Below are 22,892 nucleotides of genomic sequence, written 5' to 3' on the forward strand. Positions count from 1 at the left end.
AAATTGCAGTCAAATGAATAGAGATACTATTTTAAAGCAATTACGAGAGAATATTTTTTAGTGTGAGCAGAAATGTTCCCAACTTATCCAAATATGTAAATAAATTAACATTAGGTTATAAACAGTAATTTACATTTGAACAAATATAGGCACTTATGATGTTATACATCAGTCCCTCCAGGATTAGAACTGTTACACTGTTGTAAACCAAATGGCGTCGCCGTGAGTGGAAACGTGCAGATTAGGGGGCGGTAATATTATAATAAGAGCGAAATATGATTGGCTTATTTTTTTACATGCTTGCAGAGAAAGGCTTACCAAAACAAAGTTACTATGTTGTTACTTTTCACGTTTTCAGGGTTGATAGATGCACAGGGACCCGATTATAGCACTTAAACACGGAAAAAGTCAGATTTTCATGATATGTCACCTTTAATACATAAACAGAGCAATTCAAAGAGTGTCCTCACACCATTGGTGCTCGGGCCCTAAATATCAACAATGATTATTGGTGGGTTTTCGCTGAAAATCAACAATGCTGCAAATATCACCAACATTTTTTGAGAAAATCCGCAGGAAATTTAACCATTTTGGTCTGCAAAAATGTGACTATTTTTTTGTCATTTATGCAAAATTCTAGCCTGGCAAGCCAGACCTACATCAAGATGTTAGGTCTGGCAACTCACCATAGACACGGCTCAATCCGAGGGAGCGGGATAAACGGCTGTCTTTCAAATTCCCTCTGCACGCAATAGGACAGCGCTTCAACCAACCAGAGCGTTTTCCCAACAGCTGAGCGAACGTTAGTCGATAGATTCAACTTTTGAATCTGGCCGGCAAAACTACGAACACATCTTCCTTTTTTAAGAATGACTTAAAAGCACGTTTCTTTGCCCTTTTCTCAAAGAAAAAAGAACTCCAAGTCCTCCAGAGTCGCGGCCAAAGCCGATTCGAAAGACCGTCGCAACTCTGTCGTCATTATGTTAAGCCCGCCCCGCCTACTCTATACACGATGTGATTGGCCTGACCCAATTTAGGTTTTACAGCTCCGAAAGTCAACGGAGAGTTGCTAGACTACCCTGGCTGCAAAATACATTTTTCTGCCGCTAAGGTGCGTCTAGATTTCTAGGCTAGCAAAATTCTATATAAAACACTAATTCCAATAATATGGCAGACAGCAACAGTTGCTGAGGTAGGATTGCTCTGTCATGTGTTAAAGATGGAGCTTTAAAGGTGCAGCTGTCTTGTGGGTTGCATAGTGGCCTAAAACATGGTTTTCCTTTAGAAACCGAGACAACATCACTCAAGTGAACGCAAGGGGGATAAGAAGGCTGTGAGGAAGCACCTTGACATTCAAAAGTCACATTCAGTTATGATCACAGCAGGAGACGATATACTGTATACTGGAATACTTGAGTGTCAGTGAGCGGGTGTCACAGCCTGTTACACCCGGGAGTAGTCTAGGGAAGTGTGTGTGCAAATGGTGTCCAGGGGGCACAGAAGCGAATGGGCGCACCGCTGAGAGCCTCTCGCTGTAGATTAGATGTGACACACTCCTGCGATGACAACAGGGCGAGTGGCGTCCCTGCAGCATTGTCCTTCACAACACACATCTCACCCTCTGAGTGTCCTCTGAGTCAACTCAAGACTTCAGAACTGTGAGGGTGCCCGAGGAGTGAGGTCCCACTCCCAACAGAGTATGTCAAAAGAAGCCTGCATGACAGTGATGGGTCAACAACAAACAAGAGTCTCTTTTTTTAATGAAGGAAAATAAATTGTATTTATAAAAATATTTGTTTAGAACAATGCTGAATTCTTAGAAATGTACTCTTATTATTCATGCTGGTTTCATATGGTATTAAAAAAACTTCAATACAATTTTTAAGAAATGTTTAAAGATGGCCTAAAATGGAAGTTGCATAATTTTTTTCTTCTCTACTGTGGCATATATCCGAGTTCTGTCACGACAACTCTCAGAGTGATTGGCATGGTGATGGGTATGACAATGTTTGTATGTATGGTCTTCACGAAATAGATTGGTTTCTGCTGCAGAGCTAGTATGGGACTTGCTACAGCCAATACATACACGACACGCTGCTTTGAGCAAGTAAGACATGCTGCTGCTGTACAATATGGCGTACATGAATTACCCACAGCAGATCAATACAGGTAGAGCTGGGGAAGGTGGAGGGTTTCTGAAAGTGCGCTGCACTGCTAAGGAAAATGCTACCCAAGTATTTGAAGGTTGAGCAGCGAACTCATTGGCTCCTGATACTGATACGGCAGCTATCACAAATTATTAATTCTTATACCATGGTCTGAATATTCTGATTGACTGGAAGGAGTGCAATAAAACCAAGTAATGCAGAAACATTCAAGACCACAGAAACTTGTTGTCAACGCTCTCCTATGACTTATATTAATACATTAGCTTTATAACATTAAATTTCTCTGCAATGAGATGGTAACATCGCTGTTTTTGAAGTAATTAATCTTGCAGCTTCACTATTAGTAGAGAGACAATGCACAGACGCGGGTAATTTACACATGCACAATCTCTTACTGCACTACTTTATCTCTAGTTGCGTCTCAAATGATACAACAAAGCAGTTTTGTTTTTTCCCCCAAGAAATAATTACAAAATAAAAGTATTACTATTATTTTTACCCTCTACTTCACAGGACAATACAGAGTAGACACAAAAGTAGGTGTGAAATTGACAACGTCACTGATTTGCAACAAACAGCTGCAAAGTGCTATCTAATAAAACCACTCACATTTCACTCTTGCATAAGCTTGAATCATTGACTGTTTCACAACACTAATATTCACAGGCACACAAAGCCCTCAGCTCATGCAAACACTGTGGTAGAGCGCGAGTTTGTTAACTGGATCAAGACATACGTCGCTGTGAATGGTGCAGAATGATGAATTACTGACCTTTTAGTGCCCACTCTGTGGTTGGGTGCAATGTCAATTGTGTCTGTGGCTGAGTCGTGGCGCACAGCCAATCCAAGGTCAGCGATGCAGCAGGAACCATTCTTCTTCACTAAAATATTTTTGGATTTCAGATCACGATGGGCAATGGCGGGCTTACCTGAGGATTGGACAAGACATAGTACAGCAAGACACATGCTTCAAATCAGTACTCCTCTGATTAATAAAGAAAAATGTCTAACACTTTATCTAAACCAACAGGAGCAAGCAATAAATCATATCTTTTCCATTAAATTGAGTCTTTTTCTTCAACGGCAGGACATTTAGGGTGTGTTCACACTTTGCAGGTTTGTTTCGATTAAAATGAACTCTGGTGCAACCACTTTGTTAAGCCCAAAGTATACTTTTTTTATACAAAGTATAGTTTTTTATGCGTACAGTACGCATACACGTAGCTTTTCAAAGTAAACTCCATTTGATAGCGTGCACGAACGCAGGTGGTCGAACCATGCACTCTTGAAACTTTCATCTTTGTCCAGTGTCTGCACTATTTTTCTCCAGAAAAATGATGACCGATAGAAATGTCTTTGCGGCTATCTCGTAAACCCCTCACACAAGTGCTTGTCAATGCGGACATCTGTTGCTGTTGCAGTCTCTGGTATTTTGTTGTTATGTCTCTTTAGTTTTGTTTTCTACTCTGAAACAATGGCCCGGGTCACCTTGTGGAACACATTATTAGTGCTAAACAAATTCAATGCACATGTGTGATCGATCTGCGCATACAAAGTATGTGTGGTCAGTGCCGTCGCTGGTGGGGTGCGAGGCCCTGTGCGAACTTGAAATGCGAGGCCCTGCTCTTTGATGTGAATGCTCAATTGTGCATGAATTACAGTCACACGGACGTAGCTGTTCTAATTCTTTTGCACGTATAATCTTGCTGCAATACGTTTTTATCAAGTAGAATAATACAGCATAATCATGCACATAGTCTCAGCTATGACTTTTTGCTATGTATTTCAAAAAAAAAAAAAAAAATCAACTGTGCAACCACGAATGGCTTTACATCAAGTCAGCTCGAGAATTTTCATCGAGAATCCGCCTACTTAACCAACGTGTATCTTAATGGTCCAGTTTCACCTAGCGTGTCAGAGGTTGTAGGTTCGAATCCGCTCTCATATGGTTTTATTTTTCTCGCATAACGTTATTTTTTTTTCTCATCAAAACCGATTATGTTAATCAGTGGTTGTATATCAAGCAGGGACACATTTGTGTGCATTATGTTAGAGTATCCACAACAGATTGAAGCGCGCATCCAAATGAAGACAGTGCGGCGTGTGCGCAAGCCACATGAGAAAACACTGTATCCGCGCCACTGATCGCAGCGGCAACGAGCACTTTGATCACTTGATTTAAAAAACACATTTCAGCGCTAGATCTTCTCTTATTAAAAAAAAAGAAAACGAACGAAATGAATGCTCTGCCAGTTAACTGGATATGTTTTATTTATTTGTAGAATTGTTACATTCGTGCCGCGAGATGTTTTAAAAAGTGGTGAAAAAAAAGAAGAAAAAAAACCCAGCAGGATTGCGAGGCCCCCTATTGGCGCGAGGCCCTGTGCGGTTGCACAGTTCGCACAGTCTATGCGACTGCTTTGAATGAAGTTCCATCGTAACAAATGAATGGACTACTTGCGGAGTGACATGAACACATGAATCAGAGGCACAAAAAACGTTGACAGCGATGAGCTGTCATATACCCGAATCGTGCTTTATGCGCGACCCGAAAAAAAAAAGCGGATTTGCATGATTTACGAGAGCATCATTTTCAGGCCGGAAAAGCCGGTTTTCCGGATTTATCCGAAAGAATCACACCCCTGACAAAAATCAGGCAGCATGCGTTCTATTCTGGTGATGAAATTTGCATCACGCACACTGTATGCGGACCTTAACATACCTTTAAAAAACGAAGTGTACTTTGGGCTTTAATACGGTTCATTTGAATAAGTGTAACCGCTGCCATCTGGACCCTGGTGCGCACCAACACTCACTTATTCTGACACCTACTGGCGTGCGTCTGCGAGCATCATGCAAAAATAAAGGTTTACAGTAACGGACGCGACTGTTAATACGTTATTCGTAGTGACCCATGATAGATTTGTTTCGTGTCTTTCCTAGAATGGGCAGTTTGTGACTTTGCGAGATAAACAACATAAAGTAGCACTGGTATTACACAACATTCAGTGGCACATGCCAATCAAATACAGACGTGACACAAATAACACGTTTGAAAAAATATTAATGCACTTTAATTCGTTTAATTGATATTTTAAATATCACAAAATTAGGCTATTTATTTAGGATTTTGTGCCACAATTACGTCAGTAGGCTACAGGTGTTCGATTAATCTGTCAGTCACAACTGGAGGTGTCGCAACACGGTGACATATTCCGCGACTCGGTGTCAGTCAGGTGTCATGTCAGTGTGTGTTGCGATGTCAGTGTGTGTTGCGATGTCAGTGACACATGCCACTATCCACCACTGGCACATGCCAATAATGTCAGTGACACATACCACTATCCACTGGCACATGCCAATGAAGACCTGATGTGCCAATACGCATAGTGACATATGCCATTGGCTTCTGTGCGTCAGATGCCATGTCACTTAATGTTAATACAGCCTCTCGCGGTTCAGCGCAAAGAGGAGGCGTGTTCCGGCGCAAACGTTCCTTCATGCTATTTTGCAGGTTTAGAAAACAATTGCGCCACTAACCAGGAAAAAATTGTTTAAAGTCAGTGGCGCGTTGCGCATGTTATTCATATGCTATTTTAAGGGCGCATGCTTGGCCATAATCAATGTAGCGTGTGCACAACGCGCACTTTGATTCTCATCTACACAGAAGCAGCAGTTTTCATTTTTGCAAATCATACATTATTACGATAGATAGATAGATAGATAGATAGATAGATAGACAGACAATTTATTATAAAAGCATACATCTAGCTTACACATTTACCCAAATTATCATACGCCTGTTTAACCGAAGTTAATTTGGGTGTGTTTCTCCATCCCCAATGTCCCTGACGAGAACGTTGCTCTCCTCGGCTGTGAACCGCTCCTGGCGCGCGCCTGGCAAATCCGCCGTTATAATAGGAATCCGCTTTAAAACAAGCGCGCCTGCTCTTAAAGGGAATGTGAGATGTCGCTCTGATTGGTTTATTTCACATTACGCCCAAACCACACCTATGAATAATGAAGCTACTTCAGACCAACCCCTTTTAGATTTGCGCCTGGCGTAAGAGGCATTTAATCCCGCCGGGAAAATAGCAACAGCGCCGAGACCCGCCCACAAAGTTACTTGCGCTTTGTGCTTGACACTTGCGTTTCAGATCGTTAAAATAGGGCCCTTTAAGTTCTTCATGAATTCTCAACAGGTAAAAAACATTTTGGTAATATTTTTTTGTTACAATTCAAACATTTAACGCTTAAGCGAACCAGGACTAAATGTATCATTTTCTTTTTTGGTCCAGACCAAAAGAACCGAACTACAAGTATGAACACACGCTCACTCATACACTTTGTTTCTGTTCCTGTCGTGTCACATTATATTACTTTATATAAAATATCACAAATTTTATTCAAGGAAACAAAGTGGACAGCCTAAAGCAGCATATTTATATGAAAATGTTTGCATGTTCATGTAAAAATGTCTGTGCTTCAGAAAGGATAAAAGAAAAGTGACTTCTGTATTGTGACTTACCCTGAGTGCCCACAATCTCCATATGCAGATGAGCGAGACCGCTGGCAGCGGAGAGAGACAGCTTGATCATGCCCTCCACTGTGACCGTGTACCTGTTCAGGTAGTCAAACAAGGAGCCGTGCTCATGGTAATCAGAAACCAGCCACAGCTGAGTCCACGTGCCGTTATCTGAGATGAATAGAGAAAGCAGAACCCCTCAATGCTTTAAACTTCAAAATACATCAATATCTGGCAGCTCAAAACACTTCATACATTTTTGAATGTTGGTTGAGTGGTTTCAGTGGATCATTACTGCATATTTTTCATGGACGAATCCAATGGCAAAATCTACATAGTAGAGCAGCTGATGTCTGATACATGCAAATTATATAATTAGTGTGGTCAATCGATTAAATAAAATGAACAAATTAAATAGCAAATTTTTCCATAATTAATTGTGATTAATCGCACCTAACATTAAAGTTTTTAATATTAACGACCGAAAAAATGGTCGGCGTGCCCAGCGCATGGTCTAAAAGGGTTGTCCCTATTCTATTAATGAGTAATGGGTGTGTTTTGGGTGTAACGTGCAAAAAAAACTGAGTCTGATCTTCCCTTCCCTTTAAAAGCCAGTTGCGCTCGCGCCATGGCGGATTGCTACTTATATGGCGGAATTTGCGAGCGGAAAAACTGAACGTGTCTCCAGAGAGCAAACGGATCTGCTCGTGCGCGGGGTTAAAGCGCGCAAGCAGACCATCTATGGGACAAGCCAGATTCCATCAAAAGTTTTAGTCTACATTGAAATTCACAGAGTAATATCTAGTTGATAAAATATTTTCGAGCAGAGCACAACTAGAAAATTCCTTAAAAAATAACCTAAAATAATAATAATAATAATAATAATAATAATAGGGAAAAAAATCATCTATTTGGTACAGAAATTTTCCCATGAGTTTTTGGGATTCCAATATATTTCTTCGGGCCTGGAAATCAAACTTTTAAAATTCCCTGATATCCTTTGAGATCCCTGACTGTAAACCACAGTAAATATAATAGAATTGACCAATAACACCACAAACAGAAATGTGAAGTACTACCTTCCTAAACACAGGGATTAAAGTGAAAAAAATTCTTCTGACTGAAATTTTTTTTTAGGCCAAGTCATATTCCTTTCACTTTTTAAATAGTCGAGACCAATAGCGTTTTAAGGGGAGACGTTTTAAACCGCTTTAATATTGCCAGTTTGCCTATTTTAAAAACTATTTTAATCTATGAAAACCAGGCAGGGAGCATGTGTACTGTAGAGCACGAACGGCAGCATTGTGACTAGATTCTGATTGATGGCGAGCTAGCACTTTTTTTGCCATTATTGCCATATTGAAGTCTGTGGCTGTGACATACTGTGCAAAGACACGTAACGTTACCTGGCTGTTTGATTTTGTTTAGCCCACGAACTAAAAGGCTTGCCATTCTCCCCCATTTCGCTAAGCCAAGCCCATCTCCATTTATTTTTTACACTTTTATCGATCTCCGATACATCGGAGCCTTCCTGCATTATAAGTGTGTCCATGGTAACTGAAATATAGTTCTACCTCAGCGCTCAGCTCTAGCAGCCTGACATGCACTTCTCCAAAACTAACGCCCGTTTCACACATACTCCGTTTGCAGTGCGTATTTTTTTCCGTACCCATGTAAACAGGTTAGAGCTTTCACACTGCACACGGAGTATGTGTGAAACGGGTGCAAGATGAAGAAAATCAGTATGCGGTGAACACGGAGCAGTCTTTCCGTCAGCGGTAATTGAAAACCCGGAGTGGACCATGAGCGAAGTGATTACAGAATGCTTAGAGTGGAGAGAGGAACGTGCTTTGCTCCACTCCAGGCTTTGATCACATCCCCCTCAGCAGGGTGAATACATCTCGTCTTTCCTTAATTTAAGACCTATTCAAACTAAAATTAAGAAATTTATTACACTATTTGAGAAATGAAAGCCTATTTACGGCCTTAAAATTATGAAAAGTGAATTTAAGACATTAAGGACAGACTGGAACCCTGCAATTGACGGAAATCCGTCATAGAGACGGAGAACTTTAATCCCTGTAAACACACTTTTGCTAGAGAGCAAATAATGTACAGTACAATAAAACTTAATGCAACTGAAGTGCTTTCAGTGTTGTATGACCTTTGTTGTCTGCAGCAATAAAGCCCAGGATGTTCTCGTGACGAAGCATGACAGTCTGGTAAATCTCCGCCTCACGGAACCAAGAGCGCTCCTCTCTGGAGGAGAAGATCTTCACTGCCACCTCTTCTCCACGCCAGCGGCCCCTCCACACCTCTCCAAATCGCCCCTTCCCTATGCTCTCCTGGAGAATGATGGTTCTGGCGATGGTCCTTTGCACTAGCAGTGGTAAACCTATAGAAGACAAGAAAAAGCAGTCAGGGAAAAATATTTTAAAAAGTCAAATACAAGCTTACAAATTATAAAAAAAAACATTTTGTCAGAACACACAACAACGTCTAATGTCAATGGAGAAAGATGCTCTTTGCCCTCAAAACAGTGTAGTTACGGAATCTGCCAGCAGGAGATAATAGAGCCATGCAAACAAGTCAAACCTTGAACCCTTGAGGAAGTGTGTCATGATTTCATAGTCATGCAGGCGCTAAAAACAAATATTCTATCTGAGACACTGTCAACAAAACCAGCTAGTGCAGCTTCTGGACTAAAATCCTAGACTAAAGATAAAGCCTACAAGCCTACCAGCTTGGCGTGAGGCTCATAACTCACGGAAAGCATTAAACTGTCAATTTACACATCCTCAATTGCTCCCAAGGGGCTTTGAAAACAAAGTTAAGGAAATGACATTGGCTTGAGCGTACTTTGGGGCTTTTAATGGGCAATACAGGAAAAACATCCTGTAAATACATAAAAATGAAGGGGAATGTAATGATTTTAATTTAATCTTTGCATATTAAGTGGCATTAAAAAAACGGTACAGCTGGATTCATATAAAGAAGAAAGGCAAACAATAATGTGATAATAATAGTATGTAAAATTACCTGAGCCTGATCCAGAAGTGGTCATGTCATAAATGAGGTCCTTTAGCGTGGTGCCGTTAGCGAGGAATGGGTGGTTCATAGTGGGGTCTTCCTCACTTGGCACACGATGGTGGATGATGGAGCGATTATGGTACATGTAGAAGAGAAGCACCAGCATGAAGCTCAGCACGCAGATGGGGACGGCAATCACTGCGGCCAAGGCTACAGGACTCAGAGACTGGGGTTCAGTATCAGGCAACTCTGAAAGAGGAAGCAGCAAAGCACATGTTTTAGGCTGTAAACCAGTGGTTCCCAATCAGGTGGACCTCAGCAAACTTCCAGGGCCCCCCAATCGGTCTTAAAAAGGATTTAAATTTATATCAGCATAATATGAATTCAATTCAGAAAAAAACCCACTAAAAATAAACATGTACAACATTAAACAGATCAGATCATAATTTTGTTTTTATTACAACAGAAGTACCATCAACTTACAAGGTATATATCAAATTGGATAGGAGGACTTTTGAATATTGTCTCAGACAAAAGGGGGCTTTAGAGTCAAGTGTTGAGAACCACTGCTGTAAACACTAATACAACACAAGTAATAAAAGGCAGTATTCACAGTAGAGCCTTGGTCATCATGCTGAAACTATTTTCTGGCAAATGCGGATGACATTGAGAAAAAATAGCCTTTCTTCATTTTTCAATAAGCACCATAGAATAGTGAGACATTGAAAGTCATTCTTTTGAATTACAAGTCTAAAAGACTAAAAGTTTTAAGAGAGTGGCTATCCGACAATCAATTTCCAGCACGTTTTGTCCTGTCTGTGATGTTCATCCAAAAAACACTAATGTCAGTCGCTGCTCCTCTGCATATTAATCTGAACTAACACCAGACATTTTGGTCAAACTATTGAAACTCTTTAATATTAACATTTAAAAGCAAAGCATGTGAAATCCAAACTGTGTTGACGGCTATTATTGTTGTATGTTGTATTATACGTGATATTTCCTCTGTGTTATTTGTCCTTTGTAAGAATGTTTTGAGCTCCCGTAGGGAAAAGTGGCTGAATCAATTTATACTAACAGCTTGTTTTGATTGATTTGTGACTTAAATACATTTAGAGAAGTGCACTATTTTCATCAAGGCCATTTCTATTGCAAGGGAATTTTTTGGATATGTGGTCTAAAAGACCAATCTCAGGCAATTCTGCTGGCATGCACTAGCATAAAACAAATTAAATAATCGCCATTTGCGATACGGCATGGATCAGATCGGAAAAATACAAATAAAAAACTATTAAAAAAATTTAAACACTACACTAAACAAAGTTGTATGCTTAATTTAAAGGGCACCTATTATGCTACTTTTTACAAGATGTAAAATAAGTCTCTGATGACCCCAGATTGTGTATGAGTCAAAATACCCCACAGATAATTTTTTATAGCATGTTGCCACTTTTGGGAGTGAGCAAAAACGAGCCATTTTTGTGTGTGTCCCTTTAAATGCAAATTAGCCGCTGCTGCCAGCCCCCTTTCAAGAAGAGGGCGGAGCTTCAAGAGCTCATTCTCCGGCACACCAGCAAAAAAAACAGGACAATCTCACGCAATAAAATGTCAGAAACTGTACTAGCGGTGTTCAGTTCGAACCGGAGTTGGACAGTGATGCCTACAGAGCCAGAGAATATATGCTGTGCATGGAGATAGAACAGGTATGGTTTAGTTGAATTAGTTATAACTTATGTTGTCACCTTGCTTTTCCACTACAAGCCTGTTGTAGCAGAGTAGACCTCGTCTGAATGATGGCCAAAACTTTACTAATGAGTTTTATGACGTTTATTGTACATCACACAAAAGATGAAGTGTCCGTTTTCACCCCAGAAAATCACCATAAGAGCTGAATAAAACTGTACAAGAAGTGTGCATAAGAGTCTTATCCATAAACACTCGTTAAAACTAACAGTAAAAAAATATAAACAGACTTTATGCCTTTTCAGGGGGTGCTCAATAAACTGGTTAACAGTTATATCCGTAAAACAACTCCTAACTGTAATAAAGTGCACCCTCTACCTTTCATTACTGCCTTGACTCGAATAGCACCGGAGACTAACGTTATAAGCTGGATAGTTGGTACTGATCCATCCTTGAGTAGCAACTTTTTAGCAAAGCCTGCCTTGTATTTCCCCTCGTTCACAAAGCAGTCTGGAGGGAAATGATTTGCGCAGACATAAAACGAATTTAGGTATATTTTGGGGCACATTACCTTCAAAAGTAAAACTAATCCACTGCGTCCTCAGTGGCCCAGATGTTGGGAGAAAATGAAGACTCTTGTTCAATCTTACATCCAACAACAGAACACCAGGATCGCTACAGCTGCTCCAGCGCGGAGAAAATGGCGGATAGCGTACAACTCGCTGAGGGTGGAAACTATGGTAATGCAGGACTGTCAGTCAGCGGCTATGGGCGGGGCCTGTGCAGTATGATGTCACACTACTCAGAGAATCAAAAAGGCATGCCTAATGAGTCTGCTTTGGTTTAATGGGGATTTAAAAAAAGGAGTGGGTGGATTTTTATCATTGTAGGGTGATTGTGTTCACACACTGGCAACACACATTTATGTCCAAACACCATGTAAAAATGGATTGTGCATAAGGTGCCCTTTAAGTGAATTTATTTACAGTATAGAAGATAAATGTAATAAATATTACTTTTGTAACCGGCTATAAAATAAGAGCTCATAATAAATGCTCATGAGGAGTTTCAGTAACATTAAAACAACATTAACAAACATTAATCAAGCTTTAGTACTATTTTTCCTCCAACAAAATGTAAAATATTGACTGATAAATATCCAATATAACCATAAATAATATAAAAAAAATTTATTGTGCTGACATATTGTGAATCCCTACTATTCAGAATTAATAACTGTGATGACAATAAGGGAAATTCACAAGTTTTTCACAACTGTGCAGCCCCTAGTAAACATCTAAAATGGAGACAGCTAAAATGATTAAGAGTAATAAGGGAGCTCAGGAGCAGGTCTGTGCAAAAGCAAAATAATGAAAAACACTGAGTTAGGCCTAAATGAGTTCGCTGAGTTTGTTAGCTCTGGTACATTACTGTAACTGTAGGCTACATCAAAGTCTCACATCACAATTTCTTTTAATCTAAACATATGGTTCAAACTAATGAAAAAATTAAGCAACAAAGCCAGCTTTGAAGGACCAAGCACTTGTGGTCCCTAGCTTCATTGTAAATGAGAGCACGAACTATATATTCATTCCTAAATGTTCCTATCTGTGACGTATTAGCCAGTGTGCACTCCCAAGGTTTTCAGACTACTTCAGGACACTATGCATCTTTTATATACAACAGCGACATGGAAATAATTGACACAATGGGCCATACGTCTGTAAGCTCAAGGTCAAAACAAAAGATTATTTAATTAAGCTGATGTAGAGTCATGTGGAACAAAGGATTTGGATGCCGCACTAAAAAAACTATGCAAATTCAACATGGAAAGTCATTTTAAAATCATTTATTGTGCCAGACAAAATAACCCCAATCCAAATATGAACTTGGGTATTGTGACACTTTTATGACATATTGACGTTATAGAGTCACAAAGTCTTGAAAGCCCACTCAAAAGTCATCATGATCACATTATCCTCTTACCTGGGCTGACTTTTGGGTTCTTGTTGCACATGTAAGTGTCGCAGCAGTACGGATGTCGGCCGTTGTTGGAAGAGGCGCACTGGAAAGGCCTGTCTGGTGGGTAAAGTAGATCTTGATGAATGCACTGACCCTCCTGTATTACGATCTGTCCGGCAGACTTTGTGACGACCGCATAACACAGGCCGGTTGTGTTACATGTCCGATTCACACATCGCTCACAAAAACACAGCAATCCTGATTGAGAAGAGAGAGAAAGAGACTCCAGGTGAGGATACACTTAGATAGTCAAGTCAAGTCAAGTCAAGTTTATTTGTATAGCGCTTTTCACAATACAGATTGTATCAAAGCAGCTTAACAGTATTAAATTAGTCAGCTTAGTCTGTTTAACAAGATAGTCAGCTTGTTAAACAGTACAGGAAGTGTCCTAAGCAGATTAGTGTTGGGTGATATGCTCCATAGTCATATCGTCAGCTTGTGAGATCAACAGTAGTTTACAGTTTTGATCATTAATTTTATTTATTTTTAAATCGTGGAGAATGATAATCTTTTCAATCATTTTGCGAGCAAAGATGGAGTCAGCGTGGAAAAAGGATGGAAAAATGTCACGTCGCATAAATATTTCACCCAGAAGGCGAGCTCGTGGATATCAGTATCATATCACACATGCAATTTGCAAACTTTGCACAAGAGTTACGCTGGTGAAGGAGTCTCAAACCACAGTCAATTATTCCCTGAAAGTGAAATCAAAAACTTAAGAGCTTTCGGCTTCTGTCGCTGTACTAACGCCGCATTCTCTTAGACACGACGAGAGATGAATTTGCCTCAACATAAGCTGGCAACGGTATATCAAATGTTAATTCACTGGCTTAATATTTCTCCTGTGGACCATACATTAATGATGGTAGCCCAGGTATGAGAAGCAGCAATTTTTTGTTAACGTTTTTTTTTTTTAAGTCTGTGTTTGAAACTGCTTTTGATTTTTTATCAATGACTGATTTGTGCTGTGTTCGGACCTTAAGACTGTCATTAGGCCTATATAATTTTTTTAAAACGTATTAATAATAATTTGTAATTGTATTTTTATTAGTGCTATTAAAATGTTTTGTTAATGTGCTGTGGAAACAAAATGCTGACAAACAAATCGCCTCGGCTTAAACAACAGCTATAAGAATGTATAAGAATGATGCGTCTCTTTTATAGTAAGCAGTGCACTCATGACAATTTGTGAAAAGATCATCTTGCAATTAAATTTTGATGTGGGATGTAGTTTTGTAGTCTCTTTTAAAAACGTTTTCTTTGAGGAGTCCTCAATTCTCGTACATGATTATCGATGTCGCAAGTGTGGTTGGAATTACAGCACATGTCCTGTTGACCAGATTACATAGGAAGAGGAGACTGACAGCATAGCTCCCAGTTGGGCTTATCCATACCAGTCGAAGTCTGAAGCCTAGTGCTGTGGAGATGCAAGGACACAAACCTGCAGCGGCCAAACCTCAAGCAGCCCCAGGCTTCAAACTAGAAAGCGAAAGGTTTCTGCCTGGCGTGTACATCTACACTCTACATTAAGACGACACGGAACAATGAGGAAACTAAGGGCTTAAATACATAAGATAATAAGGTAATGTAATGAGGTAACTAAATGAACAACAGGTAAACATAATCAGTAAGTAAGGTAACAAACTGCCACACACTACGAAACTAGGGCAGAGGGCACACTGGCAAACAGGAACAGGGAAAACAGATCCAACACACAATGAAACTAAACTTAAACAGAGCATACATGTTACAAGACAACTCGGAAATGAAATAAGCTGAGAGATGCATATTCGGAGAAAGCAACAACTCGCTGTGTGATTTAGCCTAGAATGCTCCAAAACTTCAAGATATCAGTGCAAAAGTGCCCCTGTATGAGTTTTTGTTTCATGATATTTATATCATGATTAAGCAGTATCACACGAGTGCTGTTTGTGTCCCAAATAGCACGAGTGCAAATTTGATATTCATTTTATACAGTTGTACAATAAATAAGTTAATAATATTATAGTTTAGACACAATATTGTCTGCTTTTGCTCAATTTTGCTATTGAAAATATTACCTGTAAAGCCAGAGCAGAACTGTTGTGCATCTCGGAGCAACACATAGCAGTGCTTAGTTTCTGAATCAAAGTTTTGATTGAATCAATCAGGTTAGGCAATGATTCAATGGTCCATTCATAAAGAGAGACATTTACTTAATTCCTGAATGAATCAGCCGTTTGAATGAATGACTTAATGATTTAACGACTTACTAATTTAGAAATTTACCGCCACCTACTGGCAGTTTTAGTTTCGAATTTAGAGTATCATTTCATTTAAAAAAGTATTTAATATTTCCATCAGGGGCGGATGGTGTATAGGGGCGATTTGGGCGACGCACTACCAACTGGGAGAAAGAGGATTTTTTTTTTTACAAATTCTATCACAGCAAACGTAGTTTTCTGTGTTCTAGACATATTATCTGTCATTGTCCAATCAGATTCGTCAGATTCAAGTCACGTTTCAAATGGTCGCGCCCGCGACTCCCGCCTCTCTGGGCGAATTCATTGACGTGGAAAATCGCCCAAGCATTCTCCCATTGACTCTCATGTTAAAACTTTTTTTTTTCGGAAAATGAGCCTTCAATGCATTTTCAATGAGGATATGGGACTCGCACTTACGCGCTTGCGTCATACGTAACTGCGTCATACGTAACTGAGCAAAGAGAGCGAGGGGGATATCTTCGATCAAGTGAGTCACTTGCTACCTATGGTGGCATCATGCCTTCAGTGTGCATATTGTATGTAGTTCTTTGCAAACCTATGGTGGCATCATGCCTTCAGTGTGCATATTGTATGTAGTTCTCTGCAAACCTATGGTGGCATCATGCCTTCAGTGTGCATATTGTATATAGTTCTCTGCAAACCTATGGTGGCATCATGCCTTCAGTGTGCATATTGTATGTAGTTCTCTGCAAACCTATGGTGGCATCATGCCTTCAGTGTGTCTTGAACAACCACACATAAAAGGTTGCCCATAGCCTATTATATTGGTATTTTATTGTATTTGACTGTATTTGCATACTTGACTGTAGATAGCTTTATGAGTGAAGTTACCAACACAATAGATTTTCTCTCTCTCTCTCTCTCTCTCTCTCTCTCTCTCTCTCTCTCTCTCTCTCTCTCTCTCTCTCTCTCTCACAAACACGCATACAGACACAGAGAGAGAATGTTAACTTGTGTATAAATTCCCAATTTCTATTGATGTATTTGCACTTTTAATCTTGCTGAATTCTACAATGCAAATAAATTAAGTTAAAACTTAGTTCCCCGGCCCCATTCGTCTTTGTAGGAAAATGTTCTATTTTGTCTTTATTATTTTATATTTTGTCAGAATGCACCAGAATGCTTCGTTTGTATGTGAAAATCCAAAAAAAAATCTTCTGGGGAAGGATGCCCCCAGACCCCCCTACAGGGGTTTGGTTTAGCCCCCCCTAAAATATAATTCACCAGCCGCCACTGAGTTCCATATTAATAAAAAAAACATTAAAGGTATAGTTCACCCAAAAATGAAAATTATGTCATCATTTACTCACCCTCACGGCCTTACATAAAAAAAAAGAAAAAAGAAAACAGTTACTTGAAATTGAAAATAAATGCAGCCTTTGTGAGCACAAGATACCTCTTTCAAAATTATTAAAGAATGGTAGCGTATGGTTAAGATCTAAGTGAATGCACCTAGATACTGCTCTATTAAAGAGATAATTCAGTCAATGATTCCAAACCTATGACTTTCTTCTGTGGAAAAAATGTCTGTTTTTTGTCCTGACAGTGAAAGTCAATTGGGTCCAATGTTGCTTGGACTTGAGGGTGAGTAAATGAGAGAATTTTCATTTGTGGGTGATTTATCCCCTAACTTTACTTTTAGGATGTTAGGTAGTCACAAGTTATGCAGAGAACTAACAATACAGATTTCATTTAAAAATCACATCCATCCCTGCCCTTACATCCCTGCCCTTACACACCTTCCTATCTCCTGATGCAATTTTTTCACACCTCTGAAATAACTGACAAGTTCCTTAACTCAGAGTAATAAAGATTCAGTTGAAAAGCAGCAGAAGGGTTGAATAAAAACAATTATCGCTTAGTATAAATGCAGTTCAAAATGGTTACGTTTTTCGCACAGGCTGTGCATACCGTATAAACATCTAGTGCCATCTTTGACTTCTGTTGTGGTTTTATCAAGAATGTAGAATGAACATTCTTCTTTGGTGTATTTGATATGACGCTCAGCATTATGATAAACGTGGTCTCTGGAGCACCAGCAGGATGTTGAAATTACTTCTATTAAATACTCATTGTAACGATGCATGCAGGGAAGCTGAAGACTCAGAAAACACTAGTACGTTTAATTCTTACTCAGAAAGCAAGCAAACACATCTCAACATAACAGAGACTGGACAAAGAGTGAAGGCAAGGGTGAGGCTTAAATAACAAACTGAAACAAGCTAATAAATGACACAGCTGAAACCAATGAACTAATAATGTTAACCATGGAAACTGAAAAAAAGTGAAACTCAGACATGAGGGAAACAGGGAAACAGATAAAAAAAAAAAAAATAACCCTGACACTCATGTTACATTAACTCATAGTAATTAGCCCTTGTAAGATATTATATTTTATAATGTCTACCTGTAAATGACAAAGATCACTTTTGAGAATGTTGTGTTCTCAATGTTTTTGGGAGTGTCCTGCACTTGTTTTCTGTATTGCTTATAAACCTCTATTTTTGGCTTAATTACAGTGCACATTTTTTATTGGGTAAGTGATTCTCTTTTGCTTGCTAACATGCCACAGGAAATAATCATAGATTCAGTCATAGACTCATGATGTAGATAATAGCCTGTTTAGAAAGAAAAACAGCAGGAAGAAAATAATTAAATAAATCATACTTAATTGGACCAACATTTCATGAAATGGAAAAAGAGACAAAGCTTCACAACAGCACTTCATTTACCACTATGAGAAATTCACTGTAAGGAGGATGCATGTGGTAAAATGACTGGCATTTAAAAGAGGCAAAAAAAACCCAACAAATTCCGTCATTATTTAACTTATTACTTTTAAACCTCTACGACTTTCTTCTGTGGAACACAAAAGGAGATATTTCGAATAATGTGCTGGTTGCTCTTTTGCATTTCACTGCAACAAATCAGAACTGTAGCTTTCAAACTTCAAAAAGGACACAAAACAACCATCAAAATATCATAAATGTGGTTCATATAGCTCATGACTTCCATAGCTTTGCGGAATGAACACAGAAACGTTTAAGTTGTTATTCTCTGACAATCTTCCTTTTGCTGTTAAACCGTTGCAGAAAAGACTCAAAAGAAAGATTAATTCATGAATCATACAATACGTCAAGATATTTAGTAGTGATGCAAACCGTTTTGTATAACTGTATTAATATAAGACTTTTAAATGAATTTCATGAATTTTACATAAACTGAAAAAATCCTCAGATTGATGTGATAGGGATTAGGATACATGAGTCATTATACATTTCACTAAGTCATTCTAAATCTTTCAACATACTGTTCTGAAGTTTATTTAGTGCTATAATGTGCGCTTGATCCGTGCTGCCGCTTGAACTGATGTGTCTACTGCGAGTGATCTGTCACGCCGTATTAAAGAGTGCCAAAATGACATTTATTCATTGAATTTCGTGATAAAGTCTGTAAAACTGTTTCATATTAAAAGTAGAAAAGCACAAATCTTATTGCGATTATTGGATGGCAGGTAATGTTTAGTGAATTTTTATTTCAATCTTGAGATTTAAAATCGAGGAATTGATATTGTCACCCCGGCCCTAGAGTCCACACAGCTGACATTAACTTGCAGTTTATCCACTTTGTGTGCACGAATTAGACTCTGAACAGTCAAAATACAGCATTGGAGAAGCGCTAATTTAATGTCAATGTTTCGGTCAATGATTTCGGCCCTTCAAAACAATTTCAACCCGAAACCAAAAATTGTTGTTTCGGCTGGAAATTATCGGTAGCCAAAATTTCAGTGCATCTCTAATACTTACTTAAATTTAAGTCTGTTCCTCACACAAATCTATCGTATTTAGCGCATGAGTCATTAATGCATTTGTCCTTTTGGAGCTTTTGTCCTTTTTTCACTTTCATTATTGGGAAGAGGATATTCTTCAAAATATCTCCTTTTGTATTCCACAGAAGAAATGTTTAATAACTCCATGTAAGTAAATAAAATTAGGGCTGGGAGACAAAACGTTAACTATTGTGATATTATTTCCCTCAATACAATTATAACTATGCATGTTAATGTTAACACTATTCATTTTAATATGAGAAGAGTCCTAACTCAAACAGTCAGAATAATTAATAATTAAATAGGCTAGTTCTATTAAGATATTTCTTTTAAGACTTGAACTTTACGTTCTGAGAAGATAATGCATCAAACAGAGAAACAGCTGCATTGCCTTTTTATCACCAGCAAGTCATACAAACATTCTCAAGAAAAGTCATTTTAAATGTTTGATAAAGTTAAAAGTTGTTATTTTAGTATCACTTTTATTAATATTTTCCATTTTCATTTGAATATTTTTTTTGCCAATTTGTATTATTTAATGTTTGTAAATGTCTTTATAATTTGTAAAAAAAAAAAAAAAAAAAAAAAAAATACATTTTTTATATTTGATTTTATTTAAGTTCATGTTAATTTCATTTTCAAGTAACAAATAAGGATTTTTTTGTAACTGGACTTTTGTGAATATGACCCAGAAAAAATTTAATAATCATTTGTATATCGGACATCACTCTGACACTCAAGAATTTCACAAGTATGTACCATTTTACCTTTTTAAAAATACAAATTTAAATCACCTCCTTTGAACAGTTTTGTTGGCCCGACTGGAAAAAAACCCTGTCATGTTGCCAACTTCTACATTAATTGATTATAGGTGAGAGATTTTACATCACACAATGTTCCAATTAAGTGATTCCCTGAGAAAAGAGAAAAGGAGCAGAAAAGTCGAACAAAGTCTCACTCTGCACTCACTGGGGTCATTATGTATGCAATATATGCAGTGGGCTGTCACAGTCACTCATCTAAATGAAGCTGTAAGTTCAGTTGAGAGATTCTGACTAACCGATTTCAAAAGGTTTAATCAAAAGCTGCCATTAATAATTGCCATAATACACTATGGAGGCCTCTGCAGTTTTCTGCATTAGTTAATGGATAGGAATTGGTAGGCACCTTTATACAACACATTATGTATTATTGATTCAATTTTAAATAACACGCACCTAAAGAACAAAACAAATGGTGAATTCTTTTCAGCAAACAACCTAGCTAACTAAAGGATTGGTTTAGGTTTACATTGTTAATCTGTTTTCTGATGGAAAGCCCATGACACAATTGTTTTTTTTTTTTGTTTTTTTTTTGTCCATCTCCATACTTACAATGCAACGAAAAAAAGAAAGAAAAAAAAGAATCAATGACTTTTGTCGCTTAGCAACTGTAGCAGCACATGCTAAACCCATTGCATTCAGTTACCTTTAAAAATCCTATTAATCACTCTAATAATATTCACCTCACCTCACCACTGCAGCAATGCTTATAAAACATGGTAAAATATTAATGCAGGTATGTCATGTATTAACATTTTTGTTTGTTTTAAAAAAAGGGCACATTGTAATATCTTATATGCCCTATATTTTCACTCTCGCTTTTAAATTGTCTTTATTCAAGGTGTTTTTTCATTTAACCCTCATGTTGCGTTTGGGTCATTTTGACCAGAAGATTTTATTTTTCCCGAAATTACTAGTAGGCTAAATGTTATTGCATTGGACTAAAACTTAGTGACTTTGTTCACAAAGGATATAACTGCTTCTTAAATGTTTTTTGCAAATTTCCAGTTATTGTTTTTTGACAATAACGGCTTACAAAAAATAGCTTATAAATCGCTCATTATATTATCACCCAATATTGGATTCAATCTTTTTGTCAACTTGTTTTCTTTAAACTTTTCTTGTTTTCACAAGTGTGACTCTGTGCCATTTTTTTTTTTACAAAATAAAAGTTTTTCAAAACAAACTTCTTAGTGAAACATTTAGGTAGACTAGTGTAATCACCAGTGCAAATTGTTTTGATATTTTATTTAATATTTCCAAAATTATTCAAAAATAATATATTTTTTACAAAAAAATAAAAAATGAGAAGCCTACTTTCAGATAAATGAGGCCTACGATTAATCAGATGCAAATATAAATATAAAACTAGTCCTAATTGAAAGAAAACAAGTTGCCAAAAATAATTCATCTAATATTGGGTGATAATATAGCATAACAAGTGATTTATAAGCTAGGGTTAGGGTTTTTATAAGCCAGTCATTTTTGAACGGGAACATCACAAGTGTTATGGGTTTTGAACACAACACAAGGGTTAACATTGGATGAATGATGATGTTTGTTCAAATGTAGACTAAACAAGATAAAGAGCTCATGTTATGGCTGGGCATTCTCTCACTTACTGCGATAGGATTGAAAATGCATCAGGCTAGAAAAAGAAGAAGTGGGCGTGTCCAGACAGCCATGCCAATGTAATGACTAATAACTGAGTGTGCTGGCATTTCCATTAGTACTAAACACTAAATTAAAGCAGGTTTCCATGCCGGGTGACTGGAAAGGAAAAATCACATTCTTTTAATAGCACAGGAAATATATAAGATGGTAAACAAAACAAAACAAAACACAACACAGACATGCAGATCTGAATCAGACTGTCACAGGTTAACCTGCTGACTCTATAAACTTGGACTAACAAACATACACCCATTTCACTGGTACTGTGCATCTGTATACACATCAGGAAGGTGTTATGGAGGTTTTGTTTTGTTCAGTCTAAAGTTTGTTTCTGCTGTGTTTTGTTAATAGTTTTCAACTCTTCAGAGTTTTTCTTAAAGTTTGTCATTATTTTTTTTTAAAGAACAGAATTCCAGAACACCTTTTATCAGAAATACCTTTACTTTCCCCACTAATCTTATTGCAGTTAAACTTCCCAGTTCATACTCTGTACAACCAAACCCATAATCTGGTTAAACAGCCACATCACTTCCTGTGGAAGCTACCTTTTTGGTGTGATGTCAGAGGGGGGGAGGATTTAGAAACAGTTGTTTTTGCCATTTAATTTGTTGTTAAACTCTTTCTCTGTTAATGAAGGTTTGGAAGGTTTAAGTGTTGTGTTGGGTGTTTATATTATTTAATTTGATCGTTATAAACTTTTTAGTTTGCTGTTTGCTCCAGTTGCTGGTATGCCCTGTAGGTGGGGCTTCAGCCTATAAATAGGTTTGCTGGCTGAAAGGAATCCAACCACCAATAAAAACATATGAAGAAGAAGAAGAAGAACATTTGGTTTAGGCAAAATTAGCACATTGTTGCTGTTTTGTTTTCTTTTTGTAC

At 38.0% G+C, this 22,892-nt stretch overlaps 1 protein-coding gene across 1 annotated transcript in view; it reads right to left on the reverse strand.

Moving 5' to 3' along the window:
- tgfbr1a (transforming growth factor, beta receptor 1 a) overlaps nucleotides 1–22,892 on the reverse strand; it is a 43,714-nt gene that overhangs the window by 7,165 nt on the left and 13,657 nt on the right. Inside the window, exons 2-6 of the mRNA XM_082172525.1 lie at nucleotides 13,393–13,626; nucleotides 9,733–9,972; nucleotides 8,858–9,088; nucleotides 6,697–6,864; nucleotides 2,941–3,097 (exon numbers count right to left, since the gene is read on the reverse strand). Coding sequence (XP_082028651.1) covers nucleotides 2,941–3,097; nucleotides 6,697–6,864; nucleotides 8,858–9,088; nucleotides 9,733–9,972; nucleotides 13,393–13,626 — 1,030 coding nt within the window. The remainder of the gene's footprint in view (nucleotides 1–2,940; nucleotides 3,098–6,696; nucleotides 6,865–8,857; nucleotides 9,089–9,732; nucleotides 9,973–13,392; nucleotides 13,627–22,892) is intronic.

Source organism: Leuciscus leuciscus (assembly GCF_965113295.1).
Source record: "Leuciscus leuciscus genome assembly, chromosome: 6".
In the NCBI taxonomy this organism is placed as follows: domain Eukaryota; kingdom Metazoa; phylum Chordata; class Actinopteri; order Cypriniformes; family Leuciscidae; genus Leuciscus; species Leuciscus leuciscus.